The sequence below is a fragment of the Leptosomus discolor genome, chromosome 8 (assembly GCF_034619465.1).
Source record: "Leptosomus discolor isolate bLepDis1 chromosome 8, bLepDis1.hap2, whole genome shotgun sequence".
Taxonomy (NCBI): Eukaryota; Metazoa; Chordata; class Aves; order Leptosomiformes; family Leptosomidae; genus Leptosomus; species Leptosomus discolor.
Genome location: NC_141398.1, coordinates 32,354,829 through 32,375,300, shown reverse-complemented (window position 1 = coordinate 32,375,300; position 20,472 = coordinate 32,354,829). Strand labels below are relative to the sequence as shown.

General features: G+C 38.8%; 1 protein-coding gene across 1 annotated transcript in view; it reads left to right on the top strand.

The window, feature by feature from the left end:
* The window catches only part of LOC104353840 (uncharacterized), a 176,041-nt gene that overhangs the window by 22,698 nt on the left and 132,871 nt on the right, over positions 1-20,472 (top strand). The window contains exons 8-13 of the mRNA XM_086468791.1: positions 1,329-1,412; positions 6,968-7,137; positions 8,040-8,167; positions 17,212-17,304; positions 18,436-18,682; positions 20,294-20,361. Coding sequence (XP_086324917.1) covers positions 1,329-1,412; positions 6,968-7,137; positions 8,040-8,167; positions 17,212-17,304; positions 18,436-18,682; positions 20,294-20,361 — 790 coding nt within the window. The remainder of the gene's footprint in view (positions 1-1,328; positions 1,413-6,967; positions 7,138-8,039; positions 8,168-17,211; positions 17,305-18,435; positions 18,683-20,293; positions 20,362-20,472) is intronic.

Below are 20,472 nucleotides of genomic sequence, written 5' to 3'. Positions count from 1 at the left end.
GTCTGGTCCTGAACAGTCACCCATTGATTGGAAACTGCATTTATCTACCTCCTCTTTCTAGCTAGCAGCTTGTCACTAACAAGAAAAGCAGAAGATGAAGAAATCAGGGCACACTTTAAAGTTACAGTCATCTTATTACTTACGCAATTCAGGCCCAATGCCCAAAGAGAATAGCTGGTGAAAAGCAAATCTTCAGCCACTAACTCTATTATACAAAGTTATATATCATTTTAATGTGTTCATCATATGGGATTCTTTAATGGGTTATTCAGTGAAAATTAAGATATTGGCAATTATCTTTTCTATATTTGATAAATTAAATTTTTTCTGGAAATTTGTCTGAGTTGATAATGCCCTGAGAACAAACAACAACCCACTATGGATTTGCCTCCCTCCCTTGCCAAGGGAACATTTCAATGTTACATGCTAAAAGAAATGTAAAAGATTCTGTAGTTGCAGAAGACATTTGCAGAAGCCTCCCTCTTTGAATGCTCAACGTAATTGAAAAACTTGCCTCTGAAGTTTTGTGGTAAAGAAAATTTACTCTTTGAGATTCTATTGGACACTTCAAAAGAGCTACCCAAGGTTACTTGTAGCTGTACTTCAATTCACCTAATTTGTGTGCATTTCATTGGTCTTCTACCTGCCTGTCTTCACTGATGTCTTACAGGAGCCAGGGTCTGAGAGATCTGGAGAGAAGACGGTCTCAACTGCTCGTTTATTCCTTGAATATAGACACTTGAAGTGATTTTCAATTTATTTTTTTTTTTTTAGGTCTCATAGAAAAAGGGAGAGGTGTGTGTGTGTTTCTTGCTCCTTTTTAAAATCTACAGGTGTTACTGGCAATTTGAATGACTGACCAGCCACAAAATCAAAATTCATCCTGTGCTGTAATGAGTACTCATATTAGATAATGTGTTAGTATTATGGACAGCAAGGTAAAAGTTCTAATAAAGATTCAAAACCACATTAGAAAAGAAATTAGGTACTTTGATTTTTATTAAGAGTCAAATAAAATTCATCTGGCTATTCGAATATAGATAATAATTTCAAGTAGTTTATTAGCAGAATTAGTAAACCAGTTTCAGTCCAAGATATAATATTGCTTACCATTTAAAAAAAAAAAATATTTTAAGCTCTCTCTCATAAATCAGAAGAAAGTGACAGTCACCTCTGCTATGAAACTAGCCCTGTGAAAACTATTTTAAAGTGTCAAATGCTTTCTTAACTTTTTTATTTTTATATTGTTATTTATAGTTTAAAACAGTGTTTCCTGAAATATTACTGGAAGAAACAATAGATATTTCGCTGTTGGGTTTTTTTTTAAGATCCTGTGAAATCTGATGAGCAAATCCTGTATGGTAAACTGATGAAGCTTTTAAATGAAGAAAACAAGATGCTGGATCTCCAAGGTAAATAACAAAATAATTTGTATAAAGAAAAAGAAAACTCTTCTGAGTCTGTATGCAAGGAGGAAAATGGGTAATCCATCCCCTTGAACTCAGAAGCAAAAGGGACATCGATTTTAATGTGAGCCTTTAAGACCTTTTCCCCCAAATGCTTTTGTTTTGAGTCATATTTATGTGGTTTTAAGTGTAACTTAAGTGGCATGCTTTCTTTAGGCGGCTTCGTTACGTGTTGAATTCTACCCTTATGAAAGAAGACTAGAAATACGATTGCTTATGTGCTCAAAACTAGAAATCGACATTCTTATTTAAGCTCATAAATGAGTGGGCCTTTTGTCAGATGCATGGGTCATGCCTCACAGTGTTTGAGGTTATCTATGTTAGGATTTACACTAAGAGGTGAGTAAGAAAATGTTTTGTGTGGCTTTGTTAGAAAATACAAATTGATGTTCCTCCTACGGTAAGAACAACGAAGTGTAGGAGATTTCTTCACCTTAAGCCAACAGCCTTACTTTGGCTTTACTTGTTTTACAGGTGTTATTTAACACCCAGTTAATTCATGATTCATTGCCACCACAGCCTTTACACAAGGTGCATGTCTGTTGCTCTCCTCTGGTTCATCCTAGGAGAAGTGACATATGAAGAAGCCCTGGCTCAGAGCTGCCTTTGTGTTTTAGGGTATCCCCCCTCCTTTTTCAGCAGGGGTCTTTTGTGGAAAAGTATTTTCTGTTCTTAGAATCTGTATGAGGTTTCCTGTTATACTTCAGTTATACACAGGACCTACTCTGACAGAGAGAGAGCAGGAGGTTGGCCTCAGCACTGGAGCTCCAGGAGCTGCAACATGTTTCATGAGTATTTAGTTTGTAAGCAACTTTTTTTTCCTAGAAGAGGTAAACATTTGCACTTATGTAGGATTGCAAAACCCCTTGAATTGGGACTCGTCATACCAGTAACATCTTCAAAACCCATTTTGTCTAATTTTAAATGCAAGGAAAGGAAAGTACATCCGTCACAGCTAAATTCATGCAGATAGTTTAAGCAAAACCTTTAAGAAATTATCAGCAAGCTCTCTATTGTTGTATTTTAATGTAGAGCTCCACGTTGCTGAGACAGATTATCACAGTGCTGCGGCTTGATTGTCGCTTTTCTCCTTCAGCAACATAGATTAAAATAAAAACATGTTTGGCCATGAAGTCAATGTTATTTCTAGAGGAAAGGTTGACAACCGTGTGTCTATCTGTGGTACTTACGCAGTCCTCGTCTACCAATATTTATAGCATTTCATATTCTTCAATAACTTTATCATCAAAATAACCCTGTGTGACTAAGGAAGATGTCCTGATGTCATTTACAGGCTGCCCCAGGGTGGGGTCTAGTACCCTTTCCATTAGCTTTCTGAAAGTTAACTTTTGGGGCTCCCCCATGGTGGTGGGAGAGGGGAAGAGAAGCACTCTGGGCAGCAGTACAGCCCACCTCGTGCAGACATCTCTTAGCTGATTAGACAAATTATGCCCTGGAAGAAGTTCTTCTCTTTCGTTTGGCTCTAGAACGGTCTTGGGCGACTGACTTAGATGTGATAATTGCTTTTTGCATGGCTAAAGGTAAGCAAGCCAAATTGAACATCCACTTTTAAGCAAGGGAACCAGGGAGTGAAGGGGAAGCCTTCCCTGTTCATCAGTGGTTACTCTCTCCTTCAGCTAGGTGCCTAAAAATTTGTTATATTACAAATAATATACTGTTAAGATGAACAGATGCTTTACAGAGGATAATAGCAGATAGCATATTTAGAGAGAAGATTTCACTGATCACCTCAAATGTTTATAGTTTAAACTCACCAGGTATGTTTGAACCAAAAATGTCTTTTTCTCCAACTAAGTTTTATCAAGAGACCATGAGAGCCAAAACGCTCTTATTACAGTTTGGCTTTGTGGGGTGTGAGACAGGTTCAAATCTCTCATCCATCCAAAGTCATTCGAACGTACACGGTGTACTCTGCAGACGGTGATCTTTCACTGAGGTTGCTGAGCTGCCAGCTCACCAATTAAATTCAAGAGCAAGCAAATGTATTAACATGTGTCTCGCAGTCCAGATGCACGTCAAAGCGCCCCCTGCTAGCATGAGCAACCCACTGGTGTCTTGTGTCTCAAGCAGTGCCTCTGTGATTTTATTTATTAAAAGTACCATAATGGGTATCAGAGCTAGTCCCGTGGGTGAATGTTGTGCCCCATCCTAGCTGAATTTTTTACTTTTCTCAGCTTGGCTGAATAAAATCCAGAAGAGAGCAAGATCTTCCTGAGGAAGCAAAGCCTGTGCAGTCTCCACCTCTGTGTGCATATATCAGGCATATTTCTGCCTCCCAGTTTTTGAACCTGTTATTCACTTCCAACCTCCTTTTTTTAACAAAAAGCAAGTCTCACAGGTCTGACTTCCCTACTAGTTTTATGGAAGTGGGCCGCTGAGCAGAGCAGACAAGCATTATTAATGTCTCCATTGAGGGAAAAGCTAATATGGGAATTTGACCCTTATTAGACATCAGAAAATCCATAGAAAATTAGGATTCACTTGGTTCCACTCTTAGAGAACTGCTTCTTTCCTTCATTTGACCACTGAGCTGAAAAATCACGTAGTCATACAGTCCTAACTAATAGATGATCCCAAAAGGAAAGAACATGGCTCAAAATTTATACAATTGTATATTTAGAGCATTTTGTTACTGAGTAACCTGTTGGATGCTCTTGTGATACGTGTTAGTTCACATTGCAAGGCAACTTAAAAGGCAACATTGTGGTTTGGTTTTTTTTGGAGAAAGATGTAGACTGTATATTTTTTACCTAGGGATAAAATCTCTCAAACAACATAAGGTCATGATCCATGCACATCTAAAATGATGCTAAGTGAATACCATAAAAAATACTTCATATTATATTATTCTTTGGCAACAACCGAAAAAGTGAAGTGCAAGGATTTTCAGCATTTTAGTTGTCGGAAACTGATGCATGAGGCTTTGGTGATGTACTTTTTTAGCTACATTTTATACACAGAGTCTTCTAGAACCAGGCAGCCAAAATACATTTTCCATATGGAGTTTATAGCTGTTTTATACATTCAAACCCACACTGAGGTGTAGTCTGCTGGAGAACCTACCCTTTAAATTCTCATCTCAGTGTATAAACCACTGCTATCTGATGGATAAATGCATGAGTAAACAAAGTTACAAGCAGCCAAGCTAATACTGGAGAGGTTGTTTTAATTACAGCACAGCATCTGCAAATAGAGCCTGTGCTAAGGAGAGGTGATTTAAACCATGTGGAAAGTGTGACTTGCAGTGCTAAGTTCAGCCGAGGCAATGAAAAGTTTGATGGAAATGCTAACAACTTGAAGCAGCCAGTTTTTAATTAGTTTATCAATCTATCAATGAGCTTTGTTGCAAATTCTCAGCCATTTCGTCCTGCGTGTACAAAGCAGTAACGTTTTTAACACAGTGGTTACTTTTGTACAGTAAGGAGGTGGAGGCTTTGTTTTGGTCAAGCATTGCTCCGGGGCGGCATCTCAAGCCTCTAACTTGCGGGTCACTTCAGACAAGGAGCAACCTGATGGCGACTGAGTTTCAGAGGTTTCTTTGCAAAGCCAGTGTGGAAGGAATAGATTGGTGGAACAACCCTGTCCTCTCCCTATCTTCAACTTGGGCAAATGAACAGTTTTTCCAGCTGTGCTTAAATGAGCATGTGTATTTTTTTCATCAAATATTTTTCAAATCTGAATCATAATTTATCTCTGTATTTTTAACAATTACTTCCCTTGAAAAGGCTTTTGAAAACGTTCTCTCTTTTTTGCTTTTTCCACAAAACATGTCTTAATGAGCCCAGTGTCTTCCACCAAAGCTGAGTTCACTTGATATAATTCCTCACAAAAAATAATAAACAGAAAAAGGATATTTTGATGAATCACTGAGTAGTTGTCTTTGTGAGCTGAATGTTTTTATTCCTTTTTTGATATATAAGGGCTATCTCTTTACACCCAGAGGATCCTGAGATAAGAATGTACAGTCTTGCCAGGATGTAAACTTGCACTGGTCCTGTGAAAGCATTAAAGCAGCTGATTTATACCAGCTGAGCATATGGCCCATTGTGTACAGCACAGCATCGAGGGGAACAAACGATGCTGCATCTTCTGCTGTTGGCAATGTTTTCTTTCCCTGTTCTTCCTGGATTTGTCTCTCTCCTAGCCAAATCCTTAATGTTACAGTAAATTTAAATATTGCTTTGTTTTTTTCAGTTAATAGTTGTAGGTCAAATCACTTTTCATTAGGCTTGTAAGATGCTACGTGAAGAGATTGTGTACCCTAAGGTAATGGTTTAGGTTGTTTATATCTACTGTACACTTCCCTCAACATGATTTTGAATTGTATCCTGTTGTAATTAAACAAAAAACCCCACCCTACTTCCTGTGTGTTGGTGGCACCGAGGTGATTTAAGTACTCAGGAGGCTCAACAATTAAAGTCATTAAACGATGAATAGTAAGCAAAACTGAAAATGTTAATAGCCTTAGTTTTATCTTTCCTTTTCTGGTCTTCATTAAAGAATGAGAAACTTCAAAGAGGAGTGAGGAAAAAAAAAGTCTTTTAACTACTTTCATGTCTTAGGATGGACAAGGAGAAAAGCAAATAACTAGATATGGCAGTTTCTTGAAGAGAAAGGCTCAGAGAAAAGCACAGAGAACTATAAAAACTTACATGCAGAAATATGAGGCAAGAAAGATAAAGTCAGATGTGGACAACCTGATAGCTGCCATGTCTTAGTGATCCTAACGTAGAGAAATGAGCAGAAATACTTGTCTTTATTATTTATGACCTTAACTAGTATTAGTACTGTAGCAGATATCAATGAGAAGATTTTTTTTTTTTTAATGTAGCATGATGAATTAAACTGAAAAAAAGGGACCCAGCTTCTCTTGAAGATCGACTTTATGAGTGGGATTTATTTTTATTTATGCCCAGCACATCGTACCCTTTGATTCTACATAGGTCACCACAGTGCAATTAGGTGAAGGATGTGGGTGAGAGCAGAACTGGACCCAATTAATTAGGCAGGAGCTGTGCACACACACCTAGGGGAGGAATCTGATCCTTTGAGGTGAGCGGGAGGAAGATGAAATGCTAGGTGCGGCTCTGCCTAAAACTTCCTTTCAATTGCAGTTATTCCCTCTCTTCTTCAGGAGCAATAGCCAGTCATGCCAAATTCCAATTCCTTTAAGATTTTGCAGGGAAGCAAAATGACCATGGAAATGCAGCATACCTCTTTTAAAAATTTTTTAAGGAACAAGCTGTGTGTGCTAAATTTGTACCTGTATGCTGATGTTGCTTTTGAGGAGAGTTTTCCTGGTAATGGTACTTGGAACCCACCATTTGTTCTACTGTTATTATTTGTTACTGTTCATTTTATGGCACGAATTGATGTCTTAAAATGTTGGTGGGCCAAACATGTTAACTGAGACTGTACTAACCAGTGAATGAACTCCCATTTGCTAAAAAGATAATCTGCCACTTTTTTTTTTCAAGTAGCCTGTGTCGCCGGTGAAGATTTTCCAGACTCTGTGATGCCTGTCAGCTCCAGTAAGGCATGTGACCTTCACAGGGAGCTTGAAGATGAAGAAATTCCTTCATATATTGAACAGTTTGAGAGCAATGTTCAGGATGACATAATTCTGCTTGGCAGCTTTTCACTGGAACAGGTCAGAGTTAAGAACTGTAAGACAATTTTATCGCTTGCTTCATAACATGATGCTGGCTTGTTAACCTTGTACACCCCAATTCTATTTCACTGCCTGGTGATACATATATTAAAAGGGGAAAAGATAACCTGTTTTGTTGGCTTGCTTTACGTGACTGGCACTTTGCTAAGCTAGCAGCAGGACCTTTATCTTTGTCTCCATTTCAATGTGAATAAAAATAAATTGCCTTCATTGCTTCTTTCCTAAATAGTGGAGTGTCTCTGACTGCTCCATAGAAAGTATTGCAATTGAGTTTCAATCAACAGCCTAAACATAGGACATCTCTCTCTGCCAAGTTCAACAGAGGCTTATTCATCTATCAACGAGCAAGTTCAGATTGGAGCCCAGGAAGGGTTTATGTAGCAATACTCATCGTACAGAGAATAAGATTATTCCAAAATTATAAATCTGTTGTGTTTTTTAGGGTGGCAAAGCTTCCTCTGGTTTTCCTTTTGTCATTTCATAGTGTAAAGAGACAAGGTCGGGTTTATGTTGATAAAGGCACAAGTTTTCAGGACTGAAATGGTACTTGTGGGCCCATAACTACCATTTGTCCCTTTGAAAAATCTCATATCAAGACTAGGGGACAGGAAGAGAGATTAATTGATGCATCTATCATTTTTAATTAGCAACATGAGATCAGCGCACTGTCTCTGATGGGCTTAAAATAGGTTATCCAGTGACTGATGGTGATCTAAGCTTTCTTTTATTTTCAGAGAAAGTTTTTAGATTTTTTTTTTTTACTGCAGGACTAAAGCTCATCATGACCTGCTGCATGTTGGTGAGGGATGCAATTCCCTTCCTTGCTGCTTTCCTTTAAATCTTTATGTAGCTCTATTTCATTCCTCTTGACTTTTTTGTAGCTGTATGCATCATGCATAGGAGGTGGTTTGGGGAATATTATTCAGAGAACACGAAATGAGGGGGAAAACATGAGGGAAAAGGACTTGGATGGTACTAAGAGCGTCATCTGCCTCGAGGGGCTGATGGAGTAGGAACCCAAGAACAGGTGAACAGAATGCTGTGTCCCTCCAGACATTACAATATGTTGAGAGTTCATGCTTTAACTAAGTTTGGGCTGTTTGGATGACCCCAAAGCTTCATGAGGCTCTGTGACACCTGAAGGAAAACAACAGATTTGTCAACGTTTTGTTTACCCTCCCTCTAAACATGTTCACTGGGAGGCTGATTGTTTTACTTGAACTCCTTTTGGAGGTGTTCAGCAAAGCTAGTTTCCTAGACAGAGGCAAGCTGTCTAGTCATCCCAAAACAAAGTCCTTTTTAACTGACGACTGGATATGCGAACGCACATGTAATGTAGTATAATACTGCTTTTCCTCCTTATTATTTCCAAAGGAAAGAAAATCCTCATTTAATGTGATTGATTGAGCTGGTCTAGCGTGAGCTTACATATAGGGACTCAATACTTTATACTGTACAGAAGACGTCTTGAAGGCTTGTGTTTTCTGTCCATTGCTCCCACACATCTCTAACTTCAGTTGTCCATGCCCTGTTTAGGAATTCAATCATACTGACACAGTATTAGCTGTCACGTGTACATCCTGCAATGTAGAGGGTAACAAAAGGAATACTGTAAAATCTATATTGTCTTCTAGATCAGTGACGTATACTGCCAACTTTTCCTTGGAAGCACATGGTACATTCAGCCCCTTTGAACAGAATACAGAAGGTGATATTGGAAATAAAGGCTGTAAACATGCACCTCTTATGTCATATTGGTATTTGAAGACATCTAACAATATTGTGGTGATGCTTATTCTCCTTTAATTTACCTTCTTTACTCTTTAACAGACCGTCTTTGATCTGTGGCTGTACCCCTACAGCGTTGCAGTGTTGATGCCTTTCCACATCAGTTACAGGTTCAGTGTTAGACTGCTGCCATGGTCTTCAGAAGCTGTTGTTGCCATCTTTGGGATGCTTCCAACTTCTGTTGTTTGAATGTATGTTTATTGGTTTGAAAAGGTCTTTAATTTGCTGTGTGGCATTTACTACTTATTCAGAAAAAAACCCCTTCCCTTCCTTCTACAGGTTTAGTGAATAGCAGATGTACTTTAGCCAATAATTTATGATTAGTTAATTTAATCTGCCATAATGACATAAAGTGAGCTTGAAAAAAGCTTCTATCAATTTTGCCGTTAGAGGTAACATAATATTTTCAAATGTCTACCAAACTGAGTAATTAACCCTCAGGCTGAGTGAAGGAATCTAATAGACATCTTTCTCACATTCCTTTCTTTGAGAAAATAAAAAAGAAAACACAGGAGCCCAAGGGTTAAAAAGAGCAAGTGAGAGTTTAGAGTATATGAGACTGGTTTTGTAAGTGAGGTTCAGAAACACACTTGAGTTGCTCTTGCTTCTTTTTAGGCTGCTAAAAATTCTCTCCATTAAGGCATCTGATTTGCACTAGAGCTTTGCTGGCAGCATTGGCACAAAGAGGACTGCTATCTCTTAGCTGATTGTTTTTCTTGTCTACTTTGTAGCTTTACAGTAAATGGGTGGCTTTTGTTTAGACAGCAGTTCAGTGTGTGAGATCACCATGATTAAAAGGTTTTGAAAGAGCAGATGCACTTTCCAAAATCATCATAATAAAAAGTTTTATGCAAGATTCTAACTCTGGAACTTTAAGCTGCATTGTTACTTAGTTCATGTTCCATTTTGTAATTGCAAAAGCTGATAGTTGAGGTTGGCAAGAAATATTAAGGGGAGATCTGAGAGATTCTTGTGAAGAAAGCATTACGCAGATTCAATGTTCTGTTAACAAACACATTAAAGAATAATAAATTTGTAAAGCAGTTCTGTTTCCTGCAGCCTACCATGTAGGCCTATAGATTTCAAAAACTTCAATGACATTTGTTTTTAATAAAGAAAAATAAACTGTATTGGAAAAATATCATAACTTTGGTACTGTGTTGTGGTAGACATTGAGCAGGTACAACCAAACTGGATATGCAGAATGCTGCAGGAAATCATCTGTCATGAGGCAACGCAGGGATACATGCTTATGAGCAGAACTTGATCTTACAGAGCAGAGAAATATGCAAAGAAAGATCTGGCTTAATGTGTTTGATTAAAGGCAAGATGGTCTCAAAACACGAGAGACTCCTAAGGATGAAGCAAACACTGGTGATTGGGGTGAGATTGCACTTGATGGGCCTTTGGCAACATAATCTTGCCAGTAGTTAATTCAAATGCCATGGAAAAATACCAGCTCTATGATTTTCAGCTGTTTCTGAACTGAGAAAATAAAAACGACTACTCATTTTTATGTAGGTTCTCTCATTAAAAATTATTAATGGGAAGGATCAATACTCCCCAGAAGTCAGGTACATCTTTCCTGCTTGGCCATCTTCTTCCTGCAGCTTGGTCAGTAGTCTTAACTAAAGGTAATTTGTTCACAACCTCTGTCTCTCTCTCTCTAGGATTCAGCCACTACATTTAGCTCTCTGTGCTGGGCATAACATCTTGCAGGACTTTATCATTACATGACCTCAATATGAATTACTCAAGAGCCTCTGAAAGTAAAGTGCAAGTTTTGCTCTTCAGTACCAGCAGTTGTGTTATAGTAGTAAGAAATCAGCTATTAGTTGCAGGTGGATAGTAATAAAATGTTGCCTTTCATCAAGAGATTTACCTTTTGGTTAAATAAAAGTTAATGCCTCTGGGCATTAGACATAATATTCTCACAGGGTCAATATCATCACTGCTCTGACTTCTTGCCAAGTCACAGCGAGATCAGTTTATATGATGATGGAATGACCAGTTTTCCTTTGGTTAACGGTGGGTAATACATGGGTGAAATTTGGTACTATGTAAGACAACGAGAAATCTACCCTCCAACCAGGAATTTAATCGGTGGGATCAGGCCTCGGTCACATAAAACACCAATGCACATTTGCTTGCATGTTCTACCCCATTGGACAATACTGTTGTTTATATCCTGATGGTACCTGCAGACCTTCTCTCATCAAAGTCATAGCCTACTGAGCATTGCACAATCCTTTGTGATTGCTCTTTGTGAATATAATAATTGTGTGAAAACATGCACCTAAGAGCGATGCAGAACTGAAGGCAACTTTTCCTCAGCTGAAACCTGGCTACTTCTTTTTGATATTTGCTGAGGTTTTAAATGACTATCATGTTCATGTATTTTTTTTTTTTAAAACTGAGAATTGCAGATCAAGAATACAAAAGCTGGCAATGTTTCATTTACACCATGTCTTAAAATTGAGTGACTTCATTTTAGGTAAGCTGCCTATATGCTACACTTATTTGCATGTCACAGCATCTCTACAGTCTGTTAGTATAGTGGTTTCCGTTTCATTTGTGATATAGTAGGAATTACGGATATCTCTATTTTACAGAGGAAGAACAAGAGCACAGATAGACTAAAATCTACACCCATCAGAAGTGCTTAGCTCCTGGCTTCCTTTTGAAATCTGTCATTAGGCCAAGCTCATCAAATTCATTATATTCCTGCCAGGTAGACTGCTCTGGGACTGGTGAAAAAGCACTTCACTGAAACCTGTGTTTGAGGGGAGAAAACACAAGGTAAATTTCGCAAAGCTTGGGATGTTTGTCTTCTGATCCTTGGACTTCTGCTGTCCTGCCTAGTGAGTGTCTGTGACCCTCAGATGTGTGTCACCCAGCAGACCCAAAGCCTGAACCATATGTGTAGCTAGGGGACTTCTCTACTCCAGGCAACCTCACATTTCTAAATATCTTTATTCTACCAAGGTTGATCCTGCTTCCTCAGTGGGAAGCCTGGGAACCCTCTGAATTTCTAAAGGTTCCTCCATCATTGCTTCTGGACACGCGTATACACACACTTTCATTTTTTTTTTCCCTAAGCGGGGGAGACAGAAGGTGAGAGCATGGAAATGAAAGTCAACATAAGCAGAACTGTGAAAAGATGTTTTGTGTTTGTAAAGGTCCTGTCACTGTGCTGTCACAATACCCATAACATAAAGCTTTAGCTGCTCTTTTTAATTGTAATTTTCTTTTGATTGCTTTGTTCAGAAATTATGTGGATTTTTAGTTAAGTAAATATTTAGATAGAAGTAATGAAAATATTTTATACTTATATTCACTAAAAAGGAGTTCGCTTAGTTTTTACTGTGTTCTTTCACTCTTTAAAATCAGAGGGGCAATTAAACAACTAAAGCAATTCTTGATATTCTACTGAGCTGGAACAACGAATCCTACAGCTACTGTAAATGGTGATACTGCACTTACTGCTGCTTAAGGTAATCTGACTGGTCAGCTTTCTGGCTCATTATCCTAATATAAACTCTATTAAGGAAGTCTATTTCTATGGTTCAATGAACAAAGCAACTGGAAAGATTTTTCGATGAGTATTAGTGATGGCCAAGTCCTGTTGAAGTTCAAGTGACTTCATCAAGTACTGACCATCTGTTAAAAGAAGCAGAACTCAGATGGGGATTATAAGGAAAGAGTAAGCATCACTGATGTATCGAGACACAAACTTGTAGAAATAAATGCAATGAAAACAAATTTTTAGTTACTCATGTATTCTCTGGAGTGACTTTTTATTTTCTCCCAGGGAGGTTTTGGTTGTATTTTTAATTCATTTGGATGCAAACTGTAGTCACAGGTGTAGCTAAGTCTACTGTTGGTTAGCTTTTATGACAGGAGACTCCTTAACAGCATTAATAGAGTACACATGTTTTATGAGCTACAGATAAATGAATTGCTCTAAACGTTGTAAATTCTTGCTTCTGCAGTCTTATAGCGGAACTGAATTTGTCGAACGGAATGTATGCTGGATGGTACTTTGAACTTCCGCTTCATAGAACAGGTTAATTCAGGTGGGGAAGGACCAGACCTCTGGAGCTTGTCTAGTCCAACTTCCTGCTCAAAGGCTAACTTTGAGGTATAGTGGGCTTTCCATGCGTAACCTGAGTTTTTAGGGGCTTTGGAGTTGTTCACATAAGTTTGTTAGTGTGAAACATAACCAGGTCATCTGTAAGTTGAGAGATGCAGAAATACTGGGAAAGACAATCCAGCTGCATTACATGCATGCTTACTTACTAGTACAAAGGTGGGAAATCATTGCTGTTGCTTGACCTGCTGGCAATCTGTTAGCAGTTTGTTTCTCTCACTACTGTGCTAGACCCTTAGACAAGACGCAGCTTTCAGGACTAGGTGGTTACAATAACGTGCACTAAAGTGTATATGTTCACTTAAAGATGCGTCAGCATAGTATGATGTGGCTCATGTCAGCATTCAAATCCGCGAAGGGCTTACATTTCAGCTGAAAATGTGAAACGATTTCCACCTATACTTCAGCAGAAAGATGGAGCAGGATGTGGGCTTGCTGGAAGAGATCTGTTCTCTACAGAGAAAAATCATTAGGCATGGCAACTTGTCATTTCTACCGTTGTATTTAAGACAATTGTATAGTAAACTGTACTTAAAACATTGTTTCCCTCTCTGTAATTTTCATATACTAATTGTAAGTGAATGTCTCTTTTAATTATAGAATGTTCAAGTGCACGTCTGCACACTTGAAATAGAAGATGATGTGAAAGTCAGTACAAATAGAAGTTATAGGATAAAGTTAAAGCTTGCGGTTTTAGATTACAATTATGGAGACAAATTTGTGAGGCAATGTTTTATTGATAGTAAAAAAAATAGAACGGGGACTCAGAAAGATGGGATAGACTGTAACCTCAGACTTAAACATCATTTTTGGGGGGCTGTAACAAGCAAATTAGTTACTATGACTCAGTTTTCCCTATCTGTAAAACAGATCTAAGATTAGATACCTGCTTTAGGGAAGAGTAAGAGGATTAAAGGAGTAAAGTTTCATGAGGGACTTTGAAAAAAACTATAGAAATAATAAAAACATTCTGTGCTGAAATTAACAAACACTGTTAAATTGAGGAAGAATGGGGAAAAAATAGAAAAAATGTCTCAGTATTCCCAATTGATATTTCCTTTCAGTTTCTCTTCAGTTGTTCCTGCTGATTTTCTGTCAGTACTCAGAAAGCAGAAAAGATTGTAAAACCCTGAAGTTCATTGCATGTCTTATAAACATTTTTTTGGTTTGTTTTCAATGTAAGCTATTAATTTTAAATCCATAAATTGACAAAGTTCACTTGGTTTCCACTAACATTGCTTGTTCTAAGTGAGTTTAAACTGGAGGGAATGTTTTGCCTAAAAAAAATGTGATTCGCGTCTTCCATTGTTATCTTGTTAGCATCTTTCATTATATCTTACTGTTTAGGCTAAAATTACCTGAAGCTTCATAGTAGCTGGTGATTTCTAGGTTAATCTGGAGACATCTGAACTTGCGGAGCTTTGACAGGCTAGCGCATTTTTGCTTGAAGTCTCTTTACCAATGGCAAATGCCATTTCAGAGTTCAGTATTTTCAGTACTAGGCTATGGTTGTCAGACACTCTGATAAGTGGCCTTGCATACACTTACAAGACTCTGTAGATTTTGTTGAAGACATCAAAGCTTTATGACCTTGAAGCTACATCTTCTCAACTGTGAAATAAGCATCTGAAGGAGTACCTGGTGGTTCTGAAGAAACTACAGGTGATCCCTCTGTGAATAGCAAGACAGAAATGAGAAGACTGAGTCTTCTATTTGGGGCTGAAGAGGCAAAATCTTTGCTTTCCAAAAGCTGGGTAGCTCTGCAACAGACATCCCTCCAGAGTTTCCTCAGTGCATCTTAAGCAAAGAGATTCAAGCTCTTTTAATGTGTTAGTACTTTCATCTTGGATCAAAATCCTGAATGAAAACATCTTTAAGTTTTGTGGAAGTTCAGGTGCTTGTTTATCACACCTACTTTGCAGCCAGGTCTAGTTTCTGTAACTGTCCAAAATTAGTGGCTTTAATACATGTCTTGCAAAAGTGTCCACCTCGGTAGCAGGATACTGCCTTTCCATGTTGCCTGGCAGCTCAGTCTTCACTGCATTGTTAGAGATAATGCAATGCTTTATGGATTTATCAAAATGATAAGGCTATAATGTTGTCACTAAATGTGTCTGTATTACTCAGTGTAATAAGGCTGTAACACAACTAAAATAAATCTCACTTTGTGTTCTGCAGTACTAATTTTAAAACTGAGTATGAGGTTGTTTTTTTTTTTTTTCCCCTGGCTATTACAAATAGCTCAATTGTCTAAGTTTTTAATTTTATGCTCATGAACAGTGAATTAGTTTAATTTTCTTTTTGGAAGCAAAGTAATGGTGAGGGTTAGCTTTGTTGCTTTTTCTCTTTCCCTTTTAAGAACATGTCTGAGACTTTGTGGCATATTTTTGGCAGAGCATACCATGAATAATACTACCATGTGTCCAGGATTTTGACACAACTTTAACTCCTGGTTTGTGGCTGTCTCCAAGACAAGGTCACCCAAATTCCAACAGAAAATGCGCAGCGCAGTTTTCAGAGCAGGTCTTATCCAGCTGTTGGTGTCTTTACTTTCAACTAAGGGCACCCATCCCCCTTACCTCTCAATGCCTCACTTCCCTGTGATCTCTCTGTAGCTAACACGGAGAGGATAAGCCTTTCAAAATCTCACTTTGCCTGAAAGGAATGTTAACGTTTCTTGCAATATTGTTTTTATTTCTTCTCAAATGATTCTCCACTTTATACTGGGTTTGTGGTATACAGTGCACTAAATGCTGAAAGTCACTGGGAATGAATCTCTGGATAGCAGCCATACTGTGAAGGACTAGGTGGCATCAGTGGGACTGGAGACATTGGTTTTGTTTCTAGTCCTGCTGATGCTTTGCTCTGTGAGCTCAGGCAAGTCTATTCTCCCATCTGTAAAAATGGAATGGACAGGATTTCCATCACTGCAAAACATTTGGTACTGCAGAGATGGAAATTCTAGGTAAAAGCTTTTAGTTGGGCGTTTGTTTATGGCTGGAAAGACAGTGCTACCTGCACTGTGAAGTTTTCTCAAGGAGTGAAATGAAGGGGAAGCACTAAAATCCTTTTCATGTGGGATCCCTGTGGGCAGTGGGAGCTGCTGAAGGACCCCACTGGTCGTGTCTGCATGCTGCTTTGCTGCACCCCGACCTGGTGAGGAAGACTTGTGGGAAGGTGGACCCCGACAACACTCCTCAAGGGGAGTACAATTTCATCAGGGCCAGGGCTCAACTGGCTGTTTCAAGTTGCAATGCGGCGAGTACCTTACCAGAAGGTTTTAATACCAGTGCTAGAATTCACCGAAAAGGGGAGAGTAAATATTTTCCCTGAATGCTCCATTTTTGTCAAACGATAGAAAACCAGTTCTGTTTTACTTCAAAGCTTTGCTGAATTTTTTTGGCTTTTGCCTAAGAGGAAATGATGTGTTTGGATGGGGGTTTGTTTAATTTTTTTTTTCCAAATTGAAAATTACTATAGAAATCAATCATACCCTTTGAGAAGTAGTTTTACACTGAAAATTACCAGTCAGCACTGATTAATACTATTCAGTCAGGTTCTTGTTTTTGTCTGCAGTAGAAACAATACTTACCATTTTGTGTCCCTAGGCTGAGCCCAGATTGAAAGACCTTTTTCAAAAACTGGTCTTGATCATGCTCTCTGAAATCAGTGGATGGGCTATTTGTGTAATTAGACTCCAAGATAGCCAATGAAGAAACCGAGAACGACAAGTGAAGGAGCTGGCTTACAGCTAAAGCAGCACCTCGTATCAGGATGGACAACAGGACAAAGTGGTGCTGTGATTGAGCCCTTCTGCCTTCAGACAATGCCCTGCTTTCTCCAGTACATCCTAGGCGAGCTCTGAAGGCTATCCAGAGGTTCCCAGATTTTAGTCACTTTTTTTCTGAAGGGTCCTTCAATGTCTGTATCATGGAATGGTTTGGGTTGGAAGGGACCTTAAAGATCACCTAGTTCCAACTCCCCTGCCATGGACAGGGACACCTTCCACTAGACCAGGTTGCTTAAATGCCCATCCGACCTGGCCTTGAAGCCAAACCACAGTTCATGCCTTCTTGTTTGGAACACCCATTGTCAACAATGTGTTGTTTTTGCAGTCTAGACAATGCTGGTGTCATGATGAGAAGCAAGCGCTTAGCTATGTGTACGATGGTGTATGCCATTGAGAAAAAGCACTTGGGTTTATTCCAGTAAATCTCTGATTCAAGGGATATTGCAGCAATGATTATTCCACACTTAAAAAAAAAAAAAATGGGCTGCTCTGTTTTTGAAAACTTACACATTTTTTCCTCTATTAAATTGCTTCCTGGTGATGGAAATGTCTGGGATTTTTTTTTTCTACTGCATCTACTTTCCTTTAGTTTGCACATCCCTGAGGTAATTAGTGTAGGTTAAAATTTACATAACTGACTTTGGGGTTTTGCAAATAGGAAAGATGGAAATTTATTCAAGGTGGTGAATAATTCATTTTAAAGCAAGTTTCCTGTTTTTTTTTTAATCATGTAGAAGATGTATTACAGACTCATAGAGGTTTTCTGAATAGAACCCTAAGCATTGAATTTTTTATATACTTCATTTCTTAGTGTAGGTAAAGAAATATTAACCATGACTCATTGAGCTTTTCCTCTTCAATAAGATTTGAATAAACTTAGCAAATTTATTAGGTAGATGATAGTGCTTTTTAAAAATTATCATGACACACTGTGACAAATATTTTACTAGGATCCAGAAGAAATAGTTTTAAATCATATTCCCATTGCTACTTCAGAGGCAGAGAGATGGAAAACAGTGCAGTTCATACAGAAAACCATGATTCATATTTTCTTTTGAATATTCATTAATTAATTAAGATTAGGAGGATAAACAAGGTGATTGGACAGCTATGGGAATCTGGTAATACAATCATTTTTTTTAAAAAAAAACTTCTCTACTTCTGGCTCAATGTAAGCCTGGACTGGTGATGTCTGAACATTGTTGTAATATTGTGGCTACTTGATACTTCATATGAAGTGTGCTTTCTATTTCATCTTATTTCTTAATCTAAGTGCCTACCTCAAAAATTGCTATACCAGGCATCACCAAGAGCTGCATCTAGGAGAAAAAATACGAACCAAGCCCTCCTCCCACTTTCTGAACTTTAGCTTTAACTGTCTCAGCCCAAAACTTTAAACCCCTTCCCATCTGCCACCAAACTCTGGAAACACCTGACATTTTTGGTTGGCAGCATTCTGCCATTGAACCTTCTCAGAGGCTCTGAGCTCTGTTGCTGGGCACCCTCCCAAATGCCCCAGCCATGGAAGTCTGGTGCCTGCCCCTTGCAGGTGTGGTGAACTGGTACTTGCTGCAGCTGGGACAGGTCCCCTATGCCTGCGGGAGCACATCTCCGTGGGGCAGCTGGGGAGGAACAACCTGACCTTCTCTTGGTGCTTTCCCGGGTGGCTACAGCCCCCACTGGACTGTGGGAAGTCGCACAAGGGTTGGTCCTATCACCCTAACCATACAGCTACCAGCTCTGCTGGAGCAGATTCTGGACCAGAGCCAGCTCCCAACCCTTCCTGGGGAAGCAGCGTAGGTGGTAATCCACTGGGTTGGGGAAAGAAAATCAGTGCCAGCATTTGTGGGGGCAGGAGAAAAATGGATCCTGGTCCCTGTTTCAAGGAGTCCTAGTGAACTTCAGTCAAAAGCTATGCAGCAGCAGGAGGCTTGCTTCCCACTAACGGAGGAGCAGTGGTGAAGGGAATGTTGCCCATGACACAACAGCCATCTGGAGAGCTGCAAGGTCTTGGTTTGAGCTAGTTTGATCTTGTCACCTTTGTAATTGCGTATGTGTGGTGCTTGACCAGGGACTGGAGAATTTATTGTATCCATCTGAGGTTCTCTGCTGGGACTACCAACAAATGATACTGTATTTTAAGGCAACCATGTTCTCTTTAATTTTATAGGGTTAAAAAAAAATACATTTAAAGCTACTCACACACGTTTTTGTAATATGTTTTTGTAGCCTGTTTTTATACTCTGGCAATTTTCATTTTGGAAATAAACTGGATGCTTTGCCTTAGTCTTCAACAGAGATTCCTAAGCTTCCTTGAAAACAGTGAAAAAATTTAGAGATTTGGAAGAAAGGAGAGACTTCAACAGCAAGATATGGAGCTTCTGATGGGGGATTTTTCTCTGTTGACTATTACATTGTCTCCCTACCAAAATGGTTTTTTTTGGCTTTGAGGCTTGATGAGAGTGAAAGTGGAGCCTAATTTTACACTCAGGTGACAGTGTAAGGTATACAGTAGGAAGCCTTCTTGTATATTGGTAGTGTTGTATGCACATTTTATGTCAGCCTGAGGGACACCAGTAGAAGGTTCAGGCACAAGAAATGCCCTTGAATACTTAGCAAGATCTCTGAACAGTGCAGGTCAGGGGGAAGAATTTTATTTTCCTGAGTCTACAGCCTTCAGCAGAGTTATTGTTTTCAGGTTTCACACACAGAACACAGTGCAAAAGGTGTGGACGCTGGCTTCTTGATGGAATGACTTTTTCAGCTTGCTGTGCAAGAGTAAACTAACTTCAGGCTTTCCAGCTTCATGCTGGAGAGCTGCAGAACCATTGGGAAGAGGACTGCTCATATGAGTTAACCTCCTACATGCTGCAATCTCCCAAAATGCCAGTCCCTCTTACCAAACATTTTAAAAAAAAGCTGTGGTGAGACAAGGCATCAATATTTGGAGCAGGTTTAAAGCTGGGCAAACTGTGGGCATTCTGGTGATCTATGTTTAACTGTTTTTTTGTGTTACATTTTGTTGTTACAAACACACTTGCATGTGTATATATGTATGTATGCATATGTTGTGTTAGGTGTTGTAAAAATAAGAACTGTAGGGCACTATCATGCAGAAATATACATTGTACTGATCAAGTTTTTAAAGCAAGATTAAAGCTCAGTTTCCCTTGGAAATAATGGGGTAAACATGGAAAAATATATGGAAAAAATAGTGGAATAAAGTAATGGTGGCTGAAAATTCCTAGTTGCTTCTGAAAACTTTCAACCAGAAGACCTAAGGCAAATCTTTGGAAAACTGCACATTTATAGCTTTTATTTCCATGTTCTTCCTGTACATTTAGAAACAAACTGACAGTTTTTTTCAATTTATTTTTTTTTGTCTTTTTGGCATGTGGGACTCAAAGCACCACAAGAAAGTCTCTCACCACAAGAAACAAAAGTTGGGAGCCAGGATTCATGAACTCTTTCAAAGGTATGTCAGATAAGGGCTACTTTGTACTTCTATCTAATGTGCTTTCCTTCCAAAAATCTTTCAGTGCTTTATAGATATTAATAAATGGACCTTCTCCCAAACAAAGGACCT